The following is a 26,920-nucleotide window of genomic DNA, read 5'->3' as shown; positions in this document are numbered from 1 at the left end:
GTTTTCATGACGTCACCGTGGGAAATTTCAATATTCCGACACTGGCGATGTTCAAAGAAAGCTTCTAAGAATTTCATATTTCGCCCTTTTTGCGGAATATTCAGTCTTATAAATTGTGAGTATACTTTTTAATGTAGTTTTATTTTCATAATATGGTGAATTTGTGTAGCTCTACTTTATAGGAAGATTTTTATGACAATAATATTGTGTGCGTTTTCATTCTACGTAGGCCCACACATGCCATATTGTGTTTGTTATCATTCGACTCTTAACACATTCACTCATCATCATCATGCAAATTGCACGTGGAGTCTGGCGTGTCGTCAGTGTTACTAGTTACTGCTGAATTAAGTATGGCCTGATCATTAATTCATACGTATATTCAGGTTAATTCAAGACATTAAGTTTTTTTAATCTGTCTTGACTTTTCATTTCGAACAAGATCTTGAAAGTTGAAAAAGAAGTGTCTGTCAGTGTCAACAGTCAAGTCGAACACAGTAACTGAGTCGGATTCAGACTCCAAGTCCAAACTGTGACACTCACACTGCACTGATTGCATTCGCAGTCAACTGCCGATTTTTGAAGTGAAACTGAACGTCGTAGATTGGGGCATCATAAACAAACTAGACCCTACTTTTTTATTTTAATTTTGTAAGGCTAAAATTTAAAAAGTAAAAGTCCTCAGATTTAGCATTTTTAGGTGTATGAAGGGGTGACCAAAGTTCGCGGACATTTTAGAACATATTACAAAATGTGATATTCGATCTATGATTTCTCACATTCTACACAACTTTATTTATTTCAATTATTACCAAATGGACGGCAAAGTTTTTTACTACAAATTGGTTCAACTAGAAAAATTTACCGTCGAAGGATTTCGGAGATATCGCGATCTAAAAATTTGATGTCCGATCGTGCGTGCGCGCTGCATCTAAAAAAGTCATAAAAACAATGAGACCTAACTTCACGCACGGTGGTTTACAGTTGATTTATCAAAAAATGCGTTCCATCAAAAATAAGGTAATATCATAATTTGCAAGGCAAGATATCGTACAATCAGTTAGTACCACTCTTTACTTACAATTTTGAGGATTTCTGATCTCAAAATGAAGATTTCCAGACCCTTATCGGTAAGTTGATAATTTTTCGGAACGGACGCAAATAACTGCAAAATTTGCCGATCTTTTGTCAATATTTTCACAATTTCGCACCCAATTCTAAAGAAAATTTCGTTTCTGGGTGACTTTATGACCCTCTTTCCATTGGTGATATCAGATTTTCGAAATCTTACCGATTTTTTGAGAAAGCGAACTTTGGTCACGCGCGAACTTTGGTTACCCCGCCATAGATTCTATTTCTAGATCTATTCTAGGCTTTCTACATGTAACTTAGTCTAGCACCATTTCTTTTGAAGTTTTGTTTATTTTGGTTCTATGGCCATACAGTATTATAAACTTTATAGACTAAGTTTAGATCTATAGGGTCTAGTTGTGGATTTAGACTAGCAAATAGCAATGTTGTGAGAATCCATCAAATATATTTTCTCTTTTATTTTAATGTTTAAAAGAAATTTGAATATTAAAGAATTAGAAATTGCAAAAGAAATGTTGACCAGTTGCATTGCCTTTTTTGCTCACATGCAATTGCAAAACTCCACTCGCGTAAGAGAGGCTTGTTAATTCATTTATCTTCACAGCAAATTATACGGTCAATTTGTAAGATTTTTAAAGACTACTGTCTAGAATCTACCCCATGTCTTGATTCTTGTTTTATCTTCTGTGTTTTAGACTTACATGTAGATCTAATTGTTTTCTCTATTCACAGAACAATGCCAACGTCAGGAGAGAGTGGAATTGTTCCTTCATCAACTTACAACCTGAGGTGAGTGACACTCATTGAAATGTGGTGATTTCTATTCTCAGTCACAAAATAGATTAATTAATTAGTTCTGAAAAGTACAGAAAAGAAGAAGAAAAAAGAAAGAAAAAAAGTCAGATACCATGAAGTTACATGTAAAAATGCCCATGTAGAAAAAGGTGGTTTCTCCTGATCAGTACATTGTAGGCCTTATGCATTAAATCAACAAACATGACAACAAAGTCAAACTTTGGCTCAAGATTTGACCTTAACAAGTGTCAATACTTTCCATGAATTGATGTACACTGTATAACTGTTTGTCCATTATCGTATGGGTGCATTGGATGAAAGAAATACATGAGGATGAGATCACTCGTGCAGTTTACATGTAGTACAGTTAAATGAGTTAATGAGATTTTACGCAATATCGCAATAAAAATATAGGGCTCCCTCCTGCCTATAATGTGATGTACACTGTTCATGTACATGTACATGTACTGTATATGAGTATTGATTTAATATAATCTGTAGATGTAGACTACATTGAAGAAATCTGCAGAAGACTTATCTAAGTTAGACTTATCCAATCCAATCCAAAAGATATTTGATATAGCGCCTTTTCCTTGTGGTTTCAAAGCGCTGCGCACACGAGTAGGCTGGTAATAAAGTATCACTATCAAATTGTTTTCCCATTCACTAGGAGAAAGGCCCTTCCAAAGACTTCATCAAGACCTACTACTTCATCTAGACCTACTACAAGGAGCTCCAATAAGGAGAACGTCAGTTTAACAAAGGCACCAGTATCAACAAGATCTACAAGACTTACAAAGAAGACAGAGCAGAGGTAAGTGAAGGATATAGACTGTATTGCAGAGGGCAGACAGTGTCTTACAAAACTGCCATAAGTCTATCAAAGTTTATGGAATCACATTGAAATGCCTTTTATTTTAATGATGGATGGAATCTACCTTGAACATTATTTGTTGTTATAATGTGCAAACGGCTGGTAAGAGAGGTTTAAATTTATTATTTAAGAAGTATTAATTTGCATGAAACCCTTTTAAATCTTGGCCTGTCATACTGAGAATGAAATGCATTCAATATAAATTGAGCAATCGACAGAAGTGTTTCTAAAAGTAAGACAAAGTTATTATGAATCCTAAGATGGAGGGTTATGAGTTATGAGACTTGCGATAAGATTACAAGACCTTGGTGTAGACAATATATGCTGAAAGCAGTGTACACTAAAAATGCACCACCGCAGATTTAGTGGTAACTGGATCTTAAAGCCCCAAGGCACTAGTTTGGCAAGGAGGGATTAGACCACCCTGCATGGTCATTGACAGGTGGTTATCTCATGAAATCAGCGCTCAATTAACATAAGAAAAGGAGGATCGTGGGGCACCAACAGGCACTGCTTAGGCATTGTTTTCTGTATAGAGGGAGCAAGTAGCTACAAGTAGTACAGTGGGGCTTTAAGAAGTGATAATATGCCTGAAATATGAATATATTTAAAATCTTTTAAAATCTTGGCTTGCCACACTGAGATTGAAATGCATTCAAGATAAATTGAGAAATTGACAGAGGTGGTTCTCAAAGTTATTATGAATCCTAAGATGGAGGGTTAGGTTATGAGACGTGCAATATTAGATTACAAGACCTTGCTGTAGACAATGTATGCTGAAAGCAGTGGACACTAAAAATGCACCACCGCAGATTTAGCGGTAACTGGATCTTAAAGCCCCACTGCACTAGTTTGGTCAGGAGGGATTAGACCCCCCTGCATGGTCACTGACAGGTGGTTATCTCATCAAATAAGCTCTCAATTAACATAAGAAAAAGAGGATCATTGGGGACCAATGGTCACCGACTAGGCATTGTTTGCTATAAAGGAGGGCGCAAGTAGCTGTAAGTAGTGCAGTAGGGCTTTAACTGGAGTTTATTGGCCTTTTGTTCCGCAGCAAAATCCCAGTGCCCAACAGCAGGATCCCTGTCCCGAGGACCACCCGATCAACAGCCTCCAAGACAACAGCAGCCGCCTCTACTCCAACACGCAGGAAGGTCCCAGACTTTGAGAAGCTTCACAAATCATGGAATAAAAAGCTTCAGCAAGGGAAAGCGGTCGCCAAAAAGCCTTGTACACAGGTAAATGGTTATGCTTAAATTGAGCTCCATAAACTGACTTGTTACCTCTTGATTGTGCAATTATTATTATGCTATTAACGCTCAGTTTGCTTTGCTGAGTTCAGAGAGATTGAATGGCCTCAAGTTGAATACCGGTAGTACAAAAACAGAAATTCTGCATGTAGTTTTCGATCTCATATGCCTTTGCCACCTCTTAAAATTGATGGCACTCAGGAGTTGTTGTACCCATCAAGAAAGCTAGGAATATCTGAGTTCTATTTGATGATCATGTCACAATGCTCAGTTATGTAAGTTTTAAATGCAGCTCTGCATCATTTGCATGGCATAATATTAGCAAAATTCAACCATTTATTGACAAAGCTTCAACTGAAAAGTTAGTGCATGCATTTTTCATGGGTCACCTAGACTATTACAATAGTCTGTTGGACAGAGTATAGTACCAGATACCCAACTTTAGAAACCTCAGGTTATCCAGAACTCTGCCGCAATCGTTGTGACATACAAATGATGGTATTACATGTACATACACTAGTTTACCGAGGTCATTCAATTTTAACACTATGCTCAATTATTTGATGTTTGATGACAAAATGTTGTATATTAACAAAAAGAGGTCACTAACGTCACTTGTTATATTATGAAATTTTTGTGTACTGGAAATTAAGTAAATTATTAACCGGGTAATACAGCAGACATTTCATATGCCTTCAAGGGGAATTTAGCAGATGATATGATTTAAATAATAGTAATAATAATAATTGGATTTATAAAGTGCCTTTTCCAAAGGTTACAAGGCGCTGTCTCTTAGACTATCAACAATTTAAGAGGAGTTGTACAGGTAAGTTTTCAGTTGTTTTTTGAAGAAATTTAGTGAAGTACTGTTTCTTAAGAACAAGGGGAGGGAGTTTGATCCAGAGACGTGGGGCTAAGGACTGAAATGATTTGAAACCACTGAAACATAATGAACTGATCAGTAATTTACCAATATAAATGATTTATAACACATCCAACTCTCCTTTTTTTCTTCATGAACTTGCTGTAGACTGAGGCTTTTGATTTGACAAGGCCAGGCACCCATTTCAAGAGTGCCTACTACGATGGCACAAAGAAAGACGTCAAAAGCCGCAGACAGACGGGGTTCGGGGGCTTCAGGGGCGAGGAGGAGGAGGAGTTTGAGGTAGACAATGGCGCCCTCAACGACATCCTCATCGGTCAAGGGCTGGAGGAGAAAGAGATCAAGCAGGACAGCAGAGTGTCTTCAAGAGCAACTCTTGCTGGGACAGGTCAGTAGTTCAATATTTCTCTGTGTTTATGTTCAAATTTGGTTACCTTAACTCTCAAGGCTTTCAAATACCTGGGCCCCGTTTCACAAAGCTTTTTTTCAATGACAAAAGACACAAATCAGTGACAAATATAACCAAACAGAAGCAAGGATTTCAGAAGCTTATAACAAAAAACTGTCATTTGTCACTGATGACAAGCTTTGTGAAACACCCCCCCCCCCCAGATTTCTCTGGCTTGATGCCAGGACAACACAGCCAGGACAATTGACCCTTAATATTTTTACCACCAGTGACCTGAGACAACTACCCCACCAGGATAGTTGAACCTGCACATTGAGATATATGGGGGTTATTTCAAGGATGTTCTTAAAACAAAAGGGAGTCATGCCCAATCTTTTTATCGTGTTGACTTTTTCAGGTCACTGTTTACATCTTGTTTCCATTTCAGCTTTAAGGGGGGGGGGGGAGAAACCTTGAATGTAGGGGTCATTCTAAAATATGGAAGGTTGTTTGCCCTCTGAGCTTTGCTATTGAGTCAAACCCAGTCTTTATCTTGATATGTAATTATATAAATCTGTCGACAGGTGTTTCGTCAGTGGTTGCCTCACGTCTGGGTGGAAGGAGGCAGACTCTAGGACAGCTGTCATCAACAGGAGCAGGGCGGGTCAACAACTTCTCAAATGTCTCCGCGGTCAGAGAAATCGACAAAGGAGGGAAGCATCATGGGAAAAAATCTCTCCTGCAAGAACAAAATGGTAAATAAATTTTAATGCTTTGGTCCAAAAGGGTGAAATAAGTGTCTGAGAGTTAATTATGTAAGCTTCTCTAAATTGATGTATTTAACTACAAGTGAATGTGTGCATTAGATTACTTTCACTATTAAGTGGATGGGTTGACATACTGTACTTGTATATCTTTGCAAAACACAGGCATATTTAGAGGTAGCCATATTAAAATTTGTATCAATCAGATTTGGGGATCTTACTATCTGCAGTCATTTAAATTTGAGTGTTTTTTCCAGAGATTTTGGTTCTGACTATTATTCTTACTCCCAATATTTTTTTTTTTGTGGATATAAAAGTCACATGTCTTGTAGGTAAAGTCTACCTGATATTTAGTTGGTTTTGATAAAGCAGAAAATGTACATATAGATGAATGGAGAAATCAAAGTTTACTATGATATGACGTTATAAGTATTAGGAAATAGGATGAGCGATGACTCAGTTGTAGAGCAGTATGGTCTCGTAACCAAGAGGTCCCAAGTCAATGCGCACATGCACTTTGGTAAGGCATTAATCCTTATTACGAAGTCCCTCAGAGAGGACTTAAAACCATCTTGCTGCTTACGTACAAGCATTCATGCATGCTTTCTTAGCAGTCGGTTAAACAAACATCATTATTATCAATATTTATTGCTATACATATATTTGTTGTGATATCCAGACGCAGGGATAACTTTTGAAGAGAGTACCGATGCCCTTGCCAGCATCTTGAACAACACCGGACTGCACTCGTTTGATAAGCAACACGACATCATGGGAGGGCGCCAGACCATTTCAGGAATGTCCGCTAAACAGAGACAGTCTGGTAGATTTAACGTGGTAAGCCTTCGCGCCTTCTAACACTCTAAGTATAGTCTAAGCAGATAAATGCAATTAACAGTAAGCTAATCAAAATCTTGGTTTGATTTTATGTCTTGCCATTTCCTCACTTAGGCATAAAGATACTACATGTACAGTACCTATTTATTGAATTCTCAGTCCAAAATGTGAAGGGAATCAAAATAACATGAATTGATACATCATACCTCCTGTAGTTGATATATGAATGGATGATATTGTGTACCGGTATGATCTTTCGCGGTTATTTATACTGTGTTAATTTACCACAAGTAAACCTTTACCTTACTGAACACCGATCGCTTTTTACAAAGCTTTGAAGAGATGTGTCTTTCCACATGGAGTCAAATTAATACCTGATAATTTTTTTAAAGTTCATCAAATTTTATAACCATGGGAGAATGTTAGATAGTATAGTTATATAGAGGTGTTGTGGTCTAGTGGATAAGTCATCCGACAGCAGATCACTGGCCAGAATGCTCTCCAGGGAGTGGAGAATGTGCATACATTGTGTACGGGTAAGCCTGAATCCGATGACCATTGTATATACTGCGCCTAGAATCAAAGTATTAGGCGCGTTATAAATGTGATGTATTATTATAGTTAACATCATGTTTGAAAACATTTTTAATTTTAATTTTAAGACAACTGGAAGGACATCCATCTATTACCAGAAACCCAAGAACCACGATGTCAGCAAGGTCTACAGTGAGTTTGCCAAGAGGACCTTGTCTCGCTTCACAATGGATGGGAACCAAGCGAACTTCAAGACTGCATTCATCGATAGTCTCCTGCCCGATAACAGAGGATCCTTATATATCAGTGAGTACATGTATCTTTTTAATTTGGCATGTAATTAATTGTTCCGTCACTTTTGTATGTTCTATCCTACTTCTGTTCCATTGTTTTATAATACAGATGCTTTCATATGATCTCTTCTCTTTCTTTTTTTTTTTGGGGGGGGGGGGGAGGGTTAGTTTAACAAGTTCGCATTGAGCATTCAGTTTCAAGTAAATTTGGCACCTTGTAAATCTTATATATTATCATTGTCAGTAGTAATATAAGGGGCATTTTTAGGAATGTGTGTGAGAGATTCAAGTCATTGAAAATAGACAAGTTGATGATTTAAAGTTGTAAATCCCAGAGATACCAACCAGTACGATAATAAGAGTGAAATACTGTTTTTCATCTTTCAAGTAAAATACAAATACAAAAATACAAAAAACTCTTGCAACCCCAACAAAAACTTTGCTTTACTATTTTCTCATTGAATGTTAATGAAAGAGCAAACATTTTACTTGACCATTCTTACCAGTAAAACATTTTTCTGAAATTTTACTGGCCCGGGGCTAACGGGCCATTGGTAGTGTCGAGTTTCGTGAAAATCATATTTTTCTCTCAAAAAGCGAGACATAGGTGCCGCTTTTCCGGTGACGGCGGCGGTGGCGTCAACATCAAAAACTTAACCCAAGGTTAAGTTTTTGAATTTTTGATATAATTTTGAAAGTATAAGTTCTTAGTCAATGAAACTTGGACTATAGGGTTATCAAGTGTCATTACAGGTCAACAGACTTGGACTATGTTGTGGTATCATCATCGTTAAGTTTTTGAAATTTTTGATATAATTTTGAAAGTATAAGTTCTTAGTCAATGAAACTTAGATTATAGGGTTATCAAGTATCCCCAATCATGTGAGTAGAATTTCAGGTCACTAAGTTAAGGTCAAAGGTCATTTAAGGTAAACAAACTAAGACTATGTTGTGGCATCAACATCAAGATTTTGAATTTTTAGCATATTTTCAAAATTGTTTGTTCAAATTCCATGAAACTTGTACCCAAGGGTTATCAAGTATCACAAATCATATGACACAGATTCCAGGTCACAAGGTCAAAGGTAATTTTAGGTCAGCAGACTTGAATTATGTTTTCACAACTTAATATGAGAATTAATAAATAATTTTTTTTTAAATTAATTTGTTCATATATCATTCAAGTTATCGATCCTGGTACAATTAATAGTAAATATTCTTCTGATGATTCTTGGTCAATATTCACTTCAAAATGCTGATTATATCCAGAGGATTTCGTTTTTGGGGTCTACTAATGGGCCACCCTGCCTATAAATAATGTTCCAACCTCAATTTTTCATCATATCGAATTGCATAATGCAGGCGAGACCGCCGAGAGCGTTTCCCTTGTTTCAAGATATTCGTTCTGTTTTTTTTGTGTGTATCAAGAGGTTGGCATCTCTGCATTTCATGTTTTGTATAGATCTTACATCATGTACATGCAATACAAGTGTTCAAATTGCTACTTGGCCCAACATTATCATTTGGGATTATTCAAAATATCAGTGTTTATTTGGGTAAAGAAATTGGATTAATTTCCTTGCAGGGACAGTTCTTCTAGAGTTTACATTGTTACCGGGTGAATACTTGAATGGCGACACACTTCCCAAGAGGACACAAGCTTTCAAATGTGTTTCGAACACAATTGTATCATGTCGCATAATTTTCTATCACGCATTTCTGAATGAAATTCCATACGTTCATTTTATTGAAATTGATGATTTTGCTCATCTTCTGCGAATCCCCAACAGAACCAAGCATCCCCGCTACCGAGAAACCAGCTGGCATATACCACGCGACATCAGACACAAAATCCACATCATCAAAGACCCTAAAGGCAATGACACCGGCCAGAGTACCCCGTCCAACATCAGACACAAACACTGTATCATCGAAGACCTTGAGGGCAGTCACACCGGCCAGAGTACTGGTCACTGACAAGACAAAGAGTGCTGCTAAAGTAGCAAGAACACCGGGAACTGTAAGTGGTCATCTGACATTTGTTCTGACAACGTAATCTGTAGGATTTATTGTCAAACAGAAAGGGGGTTAGGGTTAGAATAGGGCTTTAGGTTGGACTAACTGTTGTGTACAGTGCTTGATGAGTTGTTTAACATAAAAATTTGGCTAGTAACCAAGTGTAATGCATAAGTCTTTGTGAAGTATCTTGATGCAAATTGTTTCATTCGCCTGTTACAAATAATTGTATGTCAATATTTCGAATGTGATTGTGAGTTCTAGTGAGTTCAGTGTGTTCTAAAATAGCCTCCAAATCATCTCTCATAAAGATGAAATCATTGAAATAATAACAAGAAAACAAGAAGAAATAAAACTAAAATTGTATAGGCTGATTGAGCGCTTTCCTATGCTTTGCTTTCTAGGCTGCCAGAATTCCTAATCCTAGGTTCAATGAAGCTCTCAACAAACAGGAACAGTCATGCTCACCTTCACTGACACCAGCAAGACGTATCCCTACAACACCGGGGGTAAGTCAAGTAATTACTTATCAAGGAATGTGTTCACTACAAGGGTTTTAGAGAAAGAGAGGGGGCGAGGGAGAGAGGGAGGGAGGGAGGGAGAGAAAGAGCTCTCAACAAACAGGAGCAGTCATGCTCACCTTCACTGACACCAGCAAGACGTATCCCTACAACACCTGGGGTAAGCCAAGTACTCACTGATCAAGAAATGTATTCACTACTAGGGTGAGAGAGAGGGAGGGAGGGAGGGAGGGAGGGGAAGGGAAAGAGAGAGGGAGAAGGAGGGATGGAGGGAAAGAGACAGACAGACAGAGAGAGACACAGAGAGATGGGGAGGGTAGAGAGAGTCAAACGTAGACAGAGACAGAGATAAAGAGAACATACCAAGCTAGAGAGGTGTAACGGTAGTAAAACCCAAACACTATTGTAACACAAAATTATAAATGACAGAACTTCAGTGTTATACTTAATTCATTATATGGGTTGAAAGTTTTGTGAGTGTAGACATCATGTGCAATTCATGGCAGTTTCAGGCACACAATTGATTTTGGTATTACATTAGCAATTAGACTGAAAGAGACAATAGGATGCAGATGGAGACATCATCATCAACAACCAATTTTATAGTCTTGAGACTTCAGTTTTCCTTTCCACTTGCAACTTTATCTCTTTGATTATATGTTCCAGATTTCCAAACTGTCAAAATCTTATGTTTTAATTTATATATTTTTGTTGTTTTAGGGTCAGAGCCAGAAGAATGTTCGCTGGGCTGATGTTCTTTCCTCGCCTCCAGATGGGGAGGGAGCAGATCACATGAGCTCTAAGGTATGTTTATGAGAATCACGACACATCAACACACATATTTACACATATGGGAACACATATATGACTTGATGGGCTGTCAAGCATTATCCCTTATCAGTTTATGCTTGTTTCTTAATGCTTCTACATTTTCTACCAAGTTCCTTTTGCAGGATTATAGAATTGATCATTAGATTAGATCATTATAAGTTTTGTATGATTTTGTGAACATTATATTTCCTGTCTTTTTACATCAGGAGTGGCGACTGGTCTAAAATTTATTCCATCTTAACTGATTCGGTATCAATTGCCACTCCTTACATAAAAGACGGTAACCACCGATCGGAAGACATTCAATTGATTATTTCTCAGAACTCACAATTATCTGTATAATCAATGGCTTGGAGAGAAATTCAAATGGAAGAAATGACAAAAAGATACTCAATTTCTCATTCTTTGAATGACCTACAGGACGTGGTAGCAGTTCTAAACTTTGGTGATGATGGTGAAGATGCAGTCTCTCCTGAGACAAAAACGAGACTCCATGAGATGGAGAAGCTAGAAGCAGAGACGGTGGCCAACAGGCAAAAACTAAATGTAAGACAACAACAACCTCTTGTACATGATGACAGGGCTGTCAGTTTTCAGGCTTAAAAACTGTTTGTCTGTTTAATTTTTCCCTGCATAGATGGTTGAACATTGAATGATTTTGTTTCCCTCTTACAAAACACATGTGTAAATGTTCATACTTTCATTTTCTTCTTTTGTGTGCCTGTCAGTGAACATTCATACAATTGAATGGTCTACAAGCTTCTTCTCTTTTCAAGTAAATATGCACAAACTTTGTTCCTTTTATTTTTGAAATGGAATTGAAAAGTATATCTTAGCTGCAGGCCCATTTGGTCCCCCCATTGGACTCATAATGTGACCAGCTATCAACAATTAGTAGGAGACCAGCCTGTAGGTCCCGTGACCAATCTCGGGGAACAAAGGTTTGAAAGTGTTTTTGTAAACATTACTACAAAGCAAAAATGTCAGTGCAATTTGGCTTCTTTTTTTTGTGGGTGGGGGGGGGGGGGGGGGAGTGGTATATATTGTGCAACTTTTAATATCAGCCACTTCAGGTATCATCACTAGATAATTTAGTAGGAGACCAGCCTGTAGGTCCCGTGACCAATCTCGGGGAACAAAGGTTTGAAAGTGTTTTTGTGTTCCCTGATGAATACCGAACAATTTTGACTTGGGCTGCCCCCTTGAAAATCCCAGGCATTTTCGTGAGGGGTCAACAAAGGTCATACAGGGTAGAAATTCAAATATATTCCAATCGTGTTGATATGCATATCAAACTACTCGTCTGGTCATGAGGATTCAAAAAATGTATAGTTTGCTATACCTCCGACCCTAAATCCGGGCGCTATGGTCAAAAACGTTGAAAGGTCAACACACTTTTGACTGGTGATCAAATTCAGCAACACGGTTAACCTTATCAAATTTTATATCAAATTACTCGTCTGGTCATAAGGATTACAAAAATGTATAGTTTGTTATACCTCTGACCTTAAATGAGGTCGCTATGGTAAAAAAGGTCAATGCACTTTAGACTGGTGGTCAAATTCACCAACACAGTTAACATTGTCCGATTCTAATGATTTTAGTGTCTAATAATATGTTTTCTGACATAACAAATTCAACTAAGCAACTTTTAAAACCAAAAGTGGTTACTATAACCTTGAAATTTCCCTCAAACCCATGGATAAGAAGTTATATATGTTTGTCACCGAAACAGCAGCCATTTTGAATGTACATGGTCAAGGTAAGCACTTTTACTTTTGAAAGTTGTATAGTTGAATTTGCCGTGTCAGAAAACATATTATAAGACACTAAAATTATTTGAATCGGACAATGTTAACTGTGTTGGTGAATTTGACCACCAGTCTAAAGTGCATTGACCTTTTTTACCATAACGCCCTCATTTAAGGTCGGAGGTATAACAAACTATACATTTTTTGGAATCCTCATGACCAGACGAGTAATTTGATATGAAATTTGATAAGGTTCACTGTGTTGGTGAATTTGACCACCAGTCAAAAGTGTGTTGACCCTTTCAATGTTTTTGACCATAGCGCCCTCATTTAAGGTCGGAGGTATAGCAAACTATACATGTTTTTAATCCCCATGACCAGACGAGTAATTTGATATGCATATCGACACGATTGGAGTATATTTGAATTTCTACCCTGTATGACCTTTGTTGACCCCTCACGAAAATGCCCGGGATTGTTTGGTATTCATCAGGGAACACAAAAACACTTTCAAACCTTTGTTCCCCGAGATTGGTCACGGGACCTACAGGCTGGTCTCCTACTAAATTATCTAGTGATGATACCTGAAGTGGCTGATATTAAAAGTTGCACAATATATACCACTCCCCCCCCCCCCCCACAAAAAAAAGAAGCCAAATTGCACTGACATTTTTGCTTTGTAGTAATGTTTGCAAAAAAGCACTAAAATGAACTTCCCTCTTAATGTCTAAAGTATTAAACCTCCATGTGCCTTTTGTTTCAATTTGGCAATTTCAGGAAATGGAAGAGATAGAAAAGCAATTGGAGCTGGAAATAGCTCGTCTACACGGGGTAGGAGACGTAGAAGAAGTTGAATCCTCTGAACAGCCCTTCAGTCATCCTGCCTCAACCCTGCCCCACTCAATGACTAACCTGCAAATAGCGGATCCTCCTGCATCAAACATGCTGGACCATGTCCCAACCAAGCAACCTGCGGATTATATGGATCCAGTTAGGATGAGCAATGTGGACAATATGGAGGCCCTCGCTGCACCTGCACCTGCACCTGCGATGACAGCACATGGGTATGGCAGCATGCCCAACAGAGAGCTTCAGCAGCAGCATGTCCCAAGGGAAGCGCAGCATCCGCAGCAGCAGAGGTTCCAGACAGGACAAAACCATATGCAGGCATCAGACTTTGAGAGAGCATTCAGTCACCAACAAGGAGACAGAGCTCTACCAATGGAGATTGATTCATTGAATGATTATTCTGCTAGAGGCATTGATACGATGAGAAAGGATCCAAGTTCATCGTACATGCCATATGTCAGTCAGGGTTTTTCAAGTGTCGCTGACAATCTAAGTACAGCTCACCCAGAAATGAGAAGTACTGATGTTGGTGATTTTGCTATGGGTGATGTTCATCGTATGACTGACGGTTCCCAGCGGCTTCGATCTCCATCAGGACCAGAGCTGATGGTTTCAGACAGCACAGAAGCCTTCCAGGGTGTCTTCCCTGCATTCCTGCAGAAGTCTTGCCAGTCGTCCAGTCAGTCGTCCAGTCAGTCGTCCAGTCAGTCGTCCAGGCGTCCTGAAGTTCACAATTTCCCTAGTGCCATTGTTGGCCAGGAAACTGCCCAGGGCCATTCAATGATGCATGCATCTTCAGCAGTGAAACCGCATATACAGGACTCTTTTCATAGTCAGAGAGTAGACTTGGGTCATAATGGTCAGCAACACTTTGGATTTCGGCAGGACCATAAGAACATGCCTTTCTCTTATGCTCCAAGTCATGACAGTATCAGAACAATTGTTACAACCGATCCATATGGTAGAGGGACTGATCCTCCGTCTTCTGTGCTCCAAGCTCCTGCAGCAATTACAAAACCCCATATACTCCACGACACCCAGCAAGCTTTTAATGTTCCAACCAAACCCATACCACCCATGGACAATCCAAGGTTGGCTATTCACACACCCCAAGCTGTAAGAAGTGCACAGGGAGGAACGTCCTTCCTTAAACCCACTCCAGATTTGCGATCAATGTCAACACCCCTTCACCATTCATCAGTGATGCCCACTCCCATTCAAATGCCTTTGGCCATGAGGAACTCTTCTTTAGCGTTGTCCTTGGGTAGAGAACATCTGCAGTGGCCTTCGCCTGTTGTCGCACCCAATGCCCCAAGCTTCCAATCGTACGGTCAGAATACTGGCTCCTTAACTGCCCCAAGCTTCCAATCGTACGGTCAGAATGCTGGCCCCTTAGCTGCCCCAAGCTTCCAATCGTACGGTCAGAATGCTGGCCACTCAACTGCCCCAAGTACATTGAACACTGCCAGGTCACAACAGAGCCATAACCAGCCTACAAACTCTTTTGGCCATCCGTCAGCGGCAACACCTGCGTCTTCATTGATTCATCCCGTCATCGGCCCTCTTCAAAGCCGCCCAGATCATCCTGCTGGTTCTATGTCTACAGCTTTTCAGTACAGCCGACCCCACACTGCTTCAGTGTCGTCTGAAGGAACCAGGACTATTCCCAGCCAGGGTCAGAGTTTAGGGATCGTAAGATCACTGTCTTTGAGTGACAGCCTCATGGGTGGCCGTCATCGTGCTCAGGTACAGCCAGTGAACCGACAAATGGAGAGTGAGAGAGGTGAGAGTTCTACTTCATCACAATCTCTGATATTAAAAACTATATAAGTCTTATGAATAGTCAGCGACAGTGTTTACAAATAGACTTTAATTCACAGACATTCAACATCCAATAATTTGCGAGTTATCTCAATTTATAAACTATTTAAAAAACTCTTGATTTTTGATTGTAAAACCACAGGTTTTTGTATTCCCATACATACATATCTGTGCTCAATACTTTTTCTTGGTTTGTAAGTTTAGGCAAGATTCTGTCAATTTAGTCAAGTTTCAGACACAATTGTTCGTATTTACTGCATTTACTGTATTAACTGCTAGACAGTTTCTTTAACAGTGTACTTGCCTGGCCAAGAGTCAACATCATAAACTATTTTCCATTTCTCATGATGAACTTTAAAGTTAGTAGTGGGCTCTCATGATGAATTTGACACCATTCGGGTGTTGACCCAATAATAGGTGTTGTCAATCACCAGGATTAAGCCTTCAGTTTTATGACCAACCGGCCAAGTGTAATGCTCTACACTTTCTACCCATTCCCCCTATAGTATAGTCATAATCTAACATTTCCCTCATCCGTAGACTCTCCGAGGCTCTATGGTGTATTTTTGATTGGACCATCGCTTTATGCAAAACTTAATGGTATTTTTAACCATGTCCATTGTCAGCAAATGATAACCTTCTGCACATGGGAATGTGTGAGTGTGTGTGTAATTGGGATTTTACAGACCTGTATCAATCAGATATGATTATTTACGTCTGGGGACCGACCTTTAACGTCACCATCTGAAAGACGGATGACCATCTCCCTTTATATCAATTTTGCAGAAACGAGTGGGCAGCTGTTTCACCAAGTACTGCTAGACGAGGAATGCGCCCTCTATGCCTGTAGACTGAAAGGGAGATACACACCCCAATCTCTAGAACCTCGTCCTATCAATCCTATAGCTAAGGTCCTTCTACACGGTGATGATATGGTAAGTCTTAGGGAAGGTTGTACCAGTAGGAAGATACACACCCCAATCTCTAGAACCTCGTCCTATCAATCCTATAGCTGAGGTCCTTCTACACGGTGATGATATGGTAGGTCTTAGGGCAGGTTGTACCGGTAGGGAGATACACACCCCAATCTCTAGAACCTCGTCCTATCAATCCTATAGCTAAGGTCCTTCTACACGGTGATGATATGGTAAGTCTTAGGGAAGGTTGTACCAGTAGGAAGATACACACCCCAATCTCTAGAACCTCGTCCTATCAATCCTATAGCTAAGGTCCTTCTACACGGTGATGATATGGTAGGTCTTAGGGCAGGTTGTACCGGTAGGGAGATACACACCCCAATCTCTAGAACCTCGTCCTATCAATCCTATAGCTAAGGTCCTTCTACACGGTGATGATATGGTAAGTCTTATGGAAGGTTGTACCAGTAGGAAGATACACACCCCAATCTCTAGAACCTCGTCCTATCAATCCTATAGCTAAGGTCCTTCTACACGGTGATGATATGGTAAGTCTTATGGAAGGTTGTACCGGTAGGGAGATACACACCCCAATCTCTAGAACCTCGTCCTATCAATCCTATAGCTAAGGTCCTTCTACACGGTGATGATATGGTAAGTCTTATGGAAGGTTGTACCAGTAGGAAGATACACACCCCAATCTCTAGAACCTCGTCCTATCAATCTTATAGCTAAGGTCCTTCTGCATGGTGATGATATTGTAAGTCTTGGGGCAGGTTGTACCGGTAGGGAGATACACACCCCAATCTCTAGAACCTCGTCCTATCAATCCTATAGCTAAGGTCCTTCTGCATGGTGATGATATGGTAAGTCTTAGGGCAGGTTGTACCGGTAGGGAGATACACACCCCAATCTCTAGAACCTCGTCCCATCAATCCTATAGCTAAGGTCCTTCTGCATGGTGATGATATGGTAAGTCTTAGGGAAGTTTGTACCGGTAGGGAGATACACACCCCAATCTCTAGAACCTCGTCCCATCAATCCTATAGCTAAGGTCCTTCTACACGGTGATGATATGGTATGTCTTAGGGAAGGTTATATACATGTAGTTAGAGGGAATCTCTAGATCGGGTAATGGAATTTTAATGGATTGAGTAACTTTGTCTCAGATTCTGAAACAAAATCCTGGATAATTATAAGCCTTTAGGTCAGTCAGGAACCCCATGACTTTTACAAGCCGATTGCCTGTCTGATTATCAAGATATTTATGATTGGAAATTGAAATCAAATTTGCGTTTTCCTAGCAGTTTTCTGCAAGTGGATTGTAACATGTTTTTTTTTATCGTGATCCTTTCTCGTCTTGTCTTTACAGCATTTTGTACCCATCAGAGACATTGAGTTTGTGGCAGTTTCATCTCCAACCGGATCAGCCTTCTCTAACTACTACATGACGACATGATTACAGGAACCACCATCAGACACACTCACAAGGCACAACCCAGGGAAAAAAAGCTAATACACTCTTTCACGGTTACAAGAGTGTGCATGCTCTGACATTAAATTACGAGTAAACAAAGTTCTTTAATCGTTTTAAAATGGCGCCCATGTAAATACGATGTGAGTTCACAGCGCAAGCAGTGACGCAACAATACATGCAAATCTTGATGACGCACTGTATATGCGCAAATTAAAATGTCTTAACCATGAAAGGGTGTATTACCTTTTGGTAACTGAGCAAAGAGTAGTAAATGTAGGATGTACAAAATGTCCAGAGTGCAACATTTGTTAGAAATCATTATGTTTTGGCATGAAAATATGGGTAGAACCAAATTATTAGGATGTAGAGTTATTAAACACCACTACTACCCTGTTTAGGATATGAATGGCAACTATCATTCATGTTCACTGATGTCGCCAATAATGATGCTTTTTGTGTTCAGGGACCCGTTTCACCAAGCCTCTTTTCAATGTCAAATGACAAAAATCAGTGACAAATCTGCTGATAACCAATCAGAAGCAAGGATTTCACTAGCTTATAACAAAAACTGTCATTTGTCACTGATGACAAGTTTTGTGAAATGGGGCCCAGGACTTTTCTGTTAATAGAGAGTTTGACTTTTCCTTTTTTTTTTTTTTGCAGTACACTGTAATTGAATCATGAAGATGGTAGGGGCCTTTATTGACTACTCTTCATGTTTTCATATGCCCTAATTTCTATGCATCTTCATACAACAATGATCGCCCTTTAAAGGTACTGTGTCCCTTTTGCAGCCAACCTCAAATGCTGTAGAACTTTGCAGGAATTATGAATATGTCATGTATGTCCTATCTGTGAAATTTAAACGTTAACAGTGTCCTCATATTCAAATTATGCAAGGAAATCCGTTTACTTGCTAGACTTCACTGTCACTGTCACTTCACTGTCAGACACTATTGAGTGACTGGATGGCTTTTTTTCTTCTTTGGTAATAACATACATTAAAAGAGTTGTAAAGGGTACATGAGCATTTGTCTACATCAATAACCCACTTCTTGTGATGGCCAAGATTAAACTGATTGAATCTTTGCGCAGCATAAAACGTATGACCATTCGGTACAATTGTCTGAAAATCAAGACTATTACTTTTGGGCTCTATAGCCCTAAAGTCGATTTGACAACTTATAGTCGTTATTTTCCCACTTGAAGACATTTTTCAAGCCCCACCTTTTTAGGGAAGTTCTAAATTAGTATTATCTTTCAAATACAGTTGGAATTTAATGTTTTCATTTTTTTGGCCTGCAAATGGGACATAGTAACTTTAATTTGCCTGGGGCTTGTCCAACACAGCAACATTTAATATACAGAGCCTACCTTTACAACGCCTTGGAAATTGGTGATTGCTGCGTTTGGGGTCTAAGAGTGTAGGGCATTGTCAAAAAGCTGAATGCACTAGTAAAAATAATATGCTGTTTATGGCTAGATCATTGTTTTTCAAGCCACAAATATAGCACTGTACAAGAAAAATTGTGTTTTGCCTAAATCACTTGTACTATTTAACAGTATACAAAATATACATGTATTCAAAGCTTTTTTATTATTTCATTATTACCATGTATTTGTAAAATAGTTTGTAAAATAATCTGTAAAATGTAAAACACTATGTACAAGTAATAGAATGTATAGTGTATATTGTATCATATGTAGCAGAATAAATTGTGTAAATACATGTACAGTGTATTATATTGTACCATATGAAGAAGCATAAATTGTGTAAATACATGTACTCAACATGTAAAAATCTAGATGTATAGATGCATTACACATACAATATGTTATATCTGCTTAGTGAGCATAGATTGTAGATACTGCTTGCGATATGTTGTAAAGGTCACTTTTAAAGAAAATAAATTATGAGTGAAAAAGTGATATTAAACTTGAATAAAACAAAAGGTAGTGGATATCACAAACAATTGAAATGTATTTTCTTTCTTGTGTGTAATGTACTTTTCTGTCTCCTTTGTAATCTTTATCTATACCCTCTCTCTCTCTCTCACACACACACACACGCACACACTCTTCTCTCTCTGACATGCATAGTTTTTCTTTCCTCTATCAACTTTATAACATTCTTCTTTTCATTAAGTTTCCCTTTTCAATACTCGTAAATATATTTCTCTCCTTTGTCTTTCTGTCTTCCCCCTCACTCATCTCTGTTAGCTCATGTCTGCCCCCCTCTCTCTCTCTCTCTCTCTCTGTCTCTTTCTCTCCCCCTCTCTCTCTTTCTCTTTTCTCTCTCTCTCTCTCTCTCTCTCTCACTCTCTCTTTCTCAGTCTGTTTGGCTGTCTCTCTTTCTCTCCCTCTCTGTCTCTCTGTCTATTTCTCAGTCTGTCTGTTTGTCTCTCTCTCTTTCTCTTTATCTCTGTCTCTCACTCTCTACTTCTGTCTTTCCTTCTTCGTTTCTGTCTCTCTTTCTCTACCTCCCTCACAAGTTGTAACTCTCTTTCCCCCTTATCATTTATGCATACATTTTATATCATTTTTCCCTCTTTGCCTTGACATCATTACGATTCTTAGTACACAGTCAAACAGTGCAGAAAGGACAAACTTCGTTTTTCTTTTTAATCAAAGAAGGGTATTATAATTTACAAAAGATTGCACTCGAAAGCTCCTGGTATTTAAAAATGCTACTCAAACATTCCATTCTGAATGGTGACAAAGTCAAACCAAATTCATCTACATTTCATCTTAGAAACAAGATTGCACACAAGCAAACAAATATATGAATATCAAATAAGTTGCACAATATTTAAAGCTGCAGAAAAATGACTGATGAGTTTGAAGATATTACCGATTAACAATATAACAAAACATTTCAACAGTAATTTTTTAACACACTGTAAACTAAATTAATATAAATGCAAACGTCAACATTTCACTGCATTATTATTATGTTACAAACAACATATACTTTTACTAGTTTTAGTTTTTACTCTTTTAAGAGTCGCAATCCTTGCATAATTTGAGCAAGGCCTCAGAAGCATTTCGTAGGATTTTACTAAACACAATTTGGGCCTTAAGTGATGCCCATCTCTCTCAACATGTCAATTTGAAATATGAAACAACTTTGTGAAATTTAATGTAGAAACTTGATCACTGTCTTAATTACCTTATGTGCTTCATTTTTTCTAGCAACATTTATAATATCTTTGCATGATGAATTTGAAGGAAACAGATTTCGGACGTTGTCTGCAATCTAAAAGACGACTAGAAACATACTTTTACTCCTATGACATACATCATAACCATTGCCAAGATTGTAGGATTGGGGGTAAGGAGCACTATTTTTGGGCCCAATTTGTGAGAAAATATTTAGCGCCGAATCAGCCAGCACATGAATAAGCGGGGAGGGGGGGGGGGGGGGGGGGGGGCGGTAAGAATTATTTTTTGAATATTTTTGTTGGGCTCAACGGGGCGGGGGGAGTGTTGATTGAACACTCCTTTTTTTCCTCAACATCCACCGCCCCTCCCCCCCCCCCCCCCCTTGAGCAAAACAAAAATTGCCAGGGGGGCGGGGCATAGATAAAACAAAGATAAAGGGTATCTTTGAAATTCTAAAACACCCCCTTTTGCCAAGGGAGGGGGGGGGGGAGTGGAGGTGTTTGAACACCTAGGACACCCCCAGTTTGCCAAGGGGGGGGGGTGTTTGAACAACCGAAACACCCCCCCCCCCCACCTCTCGATACGCCAATGACGGTACGTGCCCCGTGGGGGTACGGTGCTAATCCCATATGTTGGGTCCGGTGTTGTCAACAGTTTGTGGTGGTTGAGGCTAGCCGGAATAACCAGTTTCTGAAAGGAAGGGCAATGAGATGAAAAGAAGGATACTAAGTTGGATTAAGGAATTTTCAGACACCCGAAAATGATAGAGAAAAAACAAGTGCTTGTTTCGAAATTTTACTGTATTCATAAACGACATGTACAATTCTTCAAAAGAAAATACATGTATAAGACGACTCCCATTTCCCTTTATGAAGTGGAAAGCCAAATAGTTTTCATCTATTGCAAATAAGATGTTTTATACAACACCTACGTGGATCCTTGTCATTTGATTGGACGATTGTTGGTCACATGATATTCAATAGATGGTATATTGCACGGTCGTGCATTTTTGGTTATATGCGCCGTGCATTTTTGGTTATATGCAGACTGCGTACCTCTCTGCTGCATGTGCGCGTATCCCTGCGTGTATCTGACGCGAAGGCAATCTGCATGTAATCGAGAAGGCTTGACTCGAACTTTAATTTATCTTTATAAGGAGTAAAGCATAATTTGCTGATTAACGTTCTATTAGGTCTTCTTCGATGTTGTATAAAACAAATAATGAATGTTTTTCATTCGTTTAATAGTGCAAATATTTTCATTCGTTGAAAGATTAACGTTAATTCTATTCAACTCGGCTGACGCCTCGTTGAATAGAATGTTAATCTTTCAACTCATGAACATAATCGCACTATTGAACTCATAACCATTCATTATTTGTATAATAATATAGTATTAATGACTGCTTTGAGAGAAATAGTTGTTTTATTACGCTCAAGGGAAGGTTAGAATTGTGCTATTCCCCGAGGCTTGCCAAGGGGAATAGCCCAATTGTAACCTTCCCGAGAGCGTATGAAAACAACTATTTCTCGAATATTAAAGCAGTCATTAATACTTTTATATGCCGAAAAAAAATAGACTAAAAAATAAAAAATAAAAAATAATTTACATTTTTGTCGAAGACGGGATTCGAACCCTTGCGTACAACAAGAGGTGTATCGGAAACCAACGCTTAGACCACTCGGCTATCGCGCGACCTTAACATGCTTGGCAGTTTTTTCCCATATATACATTAAAATGGATTGAAAACTGCTCCGCGTGAGGGATGCTTCGCAAAAGCTCCATGAAACGGACCCTTCTTTTACTTTTGCAATGCATATTGGCACGAACTTAGATCAAGATCTATCGGCAGATGTTGTTTTTTTTGTTTTTGAGAGTTAATTTTCGTCTTCATGTCAACAATGCAAGATAAAATTGTCGGTAAGATCGATCGAGATTCAATTGTATTGAAATTGCCGACCAATTTTTCGCACACGTATGGTATCCTCCATCGCTCAAACCATTTTTTAACATGTAAACCTATGGGGTAACCATGGAGACTGACCTATTTTTTTAATAACCATGGTTATTAAAAATATTGAAATGTTTTATGCATGGTTACCGGGAATTTTACAGGAACAGTTGAAGTTTATGAATGCAATTCGACCAATCAGATGGCTGGATTTCTTAAGTGAGGTATATAATACGTCATAATAGGCCTAATTATGAATAATACAATTGTACAGTTTCCATTTACCCCCTTTGAACATGAATGTAGGAGGGGAGTTTTTACCATCTTTGATTTTGTAGAATTGGGACGAAAAACCGGCTTTTTTAAAAAAGAATTTGGGGAAGGAGTAGACATGCCCACATTTTACCATTAATTGTAAAAAAGTGGTTAGTACGTAAGATAAAATCGGCGTTATGTCATATCGTACCGTACGGCCCGCAAACGTTATGTTTAAAATTGATGTGTTCAGAAATTGGGGGTGAGGAGGGGGGGGGGGGGGGGGGGGGGGGGGAGGGGGTGGTGGTTTCTAAACAATATCCAATTATGGCCTTTATTTTGTCTATGCCTTTACCTGCATGAGGGTGTATTGAACGCAGAAGCAGTTGCCTATGTCTGTAGTAACCCCCGCTAGCTAAGGCACACATGAATAAGGACATGAAGATGGCGAACCTATTGTTGGAAGATATTAGAATATGAATATCATAAAAATGATAGGTCTAGTAATAATAATGATTATCACGATAATTATGATGATGTTAAAAAATAATAGCAATGGTGATGAAATTATTAGCAACAACAAAAACAATGTTATCAGCAGCAACAATGCTACTTCTACTGCTGCTGCCAGTAATACTACTACTACATGCTAAAGATGATGAGGATAATGATCTCGATGATGATGATGATGATGATAATGATGATAATACAGATAATAATAATAATGATAATAACAATAATGATAGTGATAATAATAATATAATAATAACAACAATAGAAATAATAATGATTCAACCAATTAATCAATTATAACCTTTATATCATTTCTGTATACAGACTACTCATTAATTGATTTGTCATTGATGGTAGAATATTGGGGTTTATGCGCGTACAATATGGTATAAGTATATAATGTTTATACTCACCAGAACCACCATAGAGTCTTTAGGCAACTATAATGGGTGACAATAATGGTAGAGAGAGAGAGAGAGAGAGATAGAGAGAAAGATGGAGAGAGAGAGAGAGAGAGAGAGAGAGAGATATGAAGATGGAAGAGAGAGAGAGATAGAGAGAGAAGCATATGTGATTTTACAATATTCAATGATCGTCGTTGCGGTTGAAATCGAGTCTAAAGTGACGAAATTGTAAATAATAAACTCTTTATATTGTATAGCTCCCTTTCAAGACTGATATTACTTTAGCTTTAAAACAATGTTTCTTGAATTAAATCGACCGATTTGATATTCCCGTTTAGAAATTATAATCATATCAGAACTGCATATTCTGAGATTATTTTTCATGGTCGCAGCTACCATGGAATGGAAAATATTTGAAATATAAATTTTGATTATTCAATTTCCCGAAAGCAGAAGTGTTTTAGGGTCTAGTGCTTATAACACATCCACAGGGGTATCCAAATATATCAACATTTTAAAGAATAATTACTATCCATCCAATTTTAGAAATTTCCAAAAAAACGTTGCATTACCTTTAATCCATCAAATAAAGGGACTGACTGGAAAATGACGCCAATTTTGCGTACATAATCAACATGTAGAACTACGAAATGTAAATACATCTTACAATTTGTACGATAATAAAGCATAATACTCTGAAATCATCAGATAAAAGGTACTCAAACTTATTACTTAAAATAATTGCATGCACTCGGGGGGGGGGGGCCCGTTTCATAAAACTTGTTATCTATAACAACTGCTAAATTTCTATAACAAATTTGCTCTCAGCCAATCACATGCCATGATTTCAGTAGCTTATAACGATTCCATGACATTTGCTCCGGCGACAATTGCTCCGCTGTAAATTTCATACACTAATCGAATGGCTAACTTCAACCCTGGATTCAACACTATACCCTACCCTAAACCTAACCCTAAACCTAACATAAAACCCTATTGAAACCCTAACCCTAACCCTACATCTTAGACGAAATAAAGCCCGGAGCAATTGTCGCAGGAGCAAATGTCGTGTCACCGCTTATAACAGTAGCTTGTTACTTGTTATTGATATCAAGTTTTATGAAACAGGGCCCAGCGCCTATATGAGGCTATAGTTCAGTAACTAATACCAGACGGCCAAGTTGATTAAATCGATTGATAAGTGTATGATGGTCATTCATATGAATACCAGCGAACCAATTAAGATGAATGTTATAGGTCACGTGACTCACTCGAAGCCATATTCGGAAATGGAGCATGTTTCGGCGTCTACGCTCTGGAAAAGAAAAAAGTTGCCAATATCAGAAATAATATAAAACATCATCAACCATGTTGCAAAAGGTTTGTATGATAGTTGGTATTAATAATGGCAATTGCTGATAATAACTTAATGAAACATGAAGGTCGAAAAATCAAGTTAACATGGTTGTCTGAAAATATTGCTACTTTGCAAATTTCATTTATTATACCTATCTGAGAAAAGTTTTAAAGTACAAAAATCTAAGGCTCAAAAGCTTAATGATACAAATAATTTAAAGCAATTGATAAATAGTGAGGCAATGACGTCACACACTGATAACCAAATTGGAAATTTGTGTAGTGATCTTTAAAGTTTTTCATACTTTAAAAAAATCATAACTTCCTTATATTAAGTTAGCCGATTTTACTCTAATTTTGGAAAGGGAGGGGGAGGGGTAAAGGTCTTATCGCATATCAATAGATAAGCAGACCTTACCGTGGATAAACAAATATAAAGAAGTAGACAATAATTCTGAGTTATTTTTATAAAGAATTGACTACCCCTACCCTCAAATATATTAGAATAATTGATTAAAAAGGGAGGATGAAGTAGAAATAATCATAATTACCTGTATATCTATCAGAATTCCAAGGAGTGAGATTATTACGACTTTCCACATTTTGCTTCTGTTTGCATGAAATTAGATGTAACTTGCGACCAGTTGTTCACAATGTAACTGTTTTGTTCTATATTCTGCTGGCAACGTAACATGGACTTCACACTTACGTTCTAATGAACACACCTTGCAATTTGATATCAAACACAACGAATGATCATTTCGTTGTCGCCGCTTACCTTATCAACAAATCAGAACAATTCTCCTTATTTGATATAATGATTATGAAATACAATAATGCAATATTGACAAATGCTTAGCAACATGATATCCAGATGGTAAACGAAAAACATAAACGAAGGGAAAATCCCACCCCTCTCCCTCTCTCCCCTTTCATAATATATACCCCCTAGATGGGAGAGAGAGAGAGAGAGAGAGAGAGAGGGGATGGAGAGAGAGAGAGAGAGAGAGAGAAATGGAGAGAGAGAGCGAGAGAAATGGGGGAGAGATAGAGATATGGAGAGAGAAAAGAGAGAGAGAGAGATAGAGAGAGATGGAGAGAGAAACGAGAGAGACAGAGTGAGAAAGAGAAAGACAGAGACAGAAAGAGAGCGGGAGGGAGAGGGGCGGGGATACAGGAAGGTGCCGAAAAGAAAGTTGGAATATTGAAGAACGGCAATATTGACAAATGCTTAGAAACATGATATTATCCAGATGGTAACGAAAACAATAAAAGAAGGGAAAATCCCACCCCTCTCCCTCTCTCCCCCTTTCAGCTTATATACCCCCAGTGCTCTATCTTCCTCCTCGTCGTCACACCCCTCTCCTCCTCTCCCCTCCCATC

The 26,920-nt window shown here is 38.4% G+C and overlaps 1 protein-coding gene and 1 long non-coding RNA gene across 5 annotated transcripts; one reads left to right on the top strand and one right to left on the bottom strand.

Annotated features, from left to right (window-relative positions):
* On the top strand, positions 1-18,017 carry LOC752810. 4 transcript variants are annotated; one of them, XM_030990768.1, is made up of 15 exons: positions 1-115; positions 1,825-1,881; positions 2,558-2,700; positions 3,815-4,002; positions 5,045-5,285; positions 5,870-6,040; positions 6,729-6,886; positions 7,549-7,726; positions 9,504-9,733; positions 10,134-10,238; positions 10,971-11,054; positions 11,502-11,627; positions 13,610-15,464; positions 16,289-16,437; positions 17,792-18,017. In XM_030990768.1, exons 2-15 carry the CDS (start codon positions 1,829-1,831, stop codon positions 17,876-17,878), a joined length of 3,768 nt encoding a protein of 1,255 aa, XP_030846628.1. In that variant the 5' UTR covers positions 1-115; positions 1,825-1,828; the 3' UTR covers positions 17,879-18,017. The 4 variants fall into 4 exon arrangements, with proteins under 4 accessions (XP_030846628.1, XP_030846630.1, XP_030846631.1 ...); XM_030990770.1 differs by having other exon boundaries at positions 2,558-2,701; positions 3,819-4,002; XM_030990771.1 differs by lacking the exon at positions 17,792-18,017 and adding an exon at positions 16,577-16,745 and having other exon boundaries at positions 16,289-16,364.
* A 6,171-nt stretch (positions 18,018-24,188) lies between these two features.
* LOC115925924 lies at positions 24,189-26,319 on the bottom strand. Its single transcript, XR_004064860.1, has 3 exons — positions 26,089-26,319; positions 25,453-25,496; positions 24,189-24,217 (listed from the first exon to the last, which is right to left on the bottom strand). It is a non-coding gene; the product is annotated as an uncharacterized LOC115925924 (long non-coding RNA).
* Positions 26,320-26,920: the final 601 nt, after the last annotated feature.

This window comes from Strongylocentrotus purpuratus, unplaced genomic scaffold, assembly GCF_000002235.5.
Source record: "Strongylocentrotus purpuratus isolate Spur 01 unplaced genomic scaffold, Spur_5.0 spur5_scaffold_19, whole genome shotgun sequence".
Classification (NCBI taxonomy): Eukaryota; Metazoa; Echinodermata; class Echinoidea; order Camarodonta; family Strongylocentrotidae; genus Strongylocentrotus; species Strongylocentrotus purpuratus.
This window is presented reverse-complemented; position numbering and strand designations above follow the sequence as displayed.

Bases quoted from the DNA above. Each gene is read 5' to 3' on its own strand.
- LOC752810 (XM_030990768.1), top strand. From the start codon at position 1,829: ATGCCAACGTCAGGAGAGAGTGGAATTGTTCCTTCATCAACTTACAAC. The intron at 5,286-5,869 runs GTCAGTAGTTCA...ATCTGTCGACAG, and splicing joins AGCAACTCTTGCTGGGACAG to GTGTTTCGTCAGTGGTTGCC. The intron at 11,628-13,609 runs GTAAGACAACAA...TGGCAATTTCAG, and splicing joins CCAACAGGCAAAAACTAAAT to GAAATGGAAGAGATAGAAAA.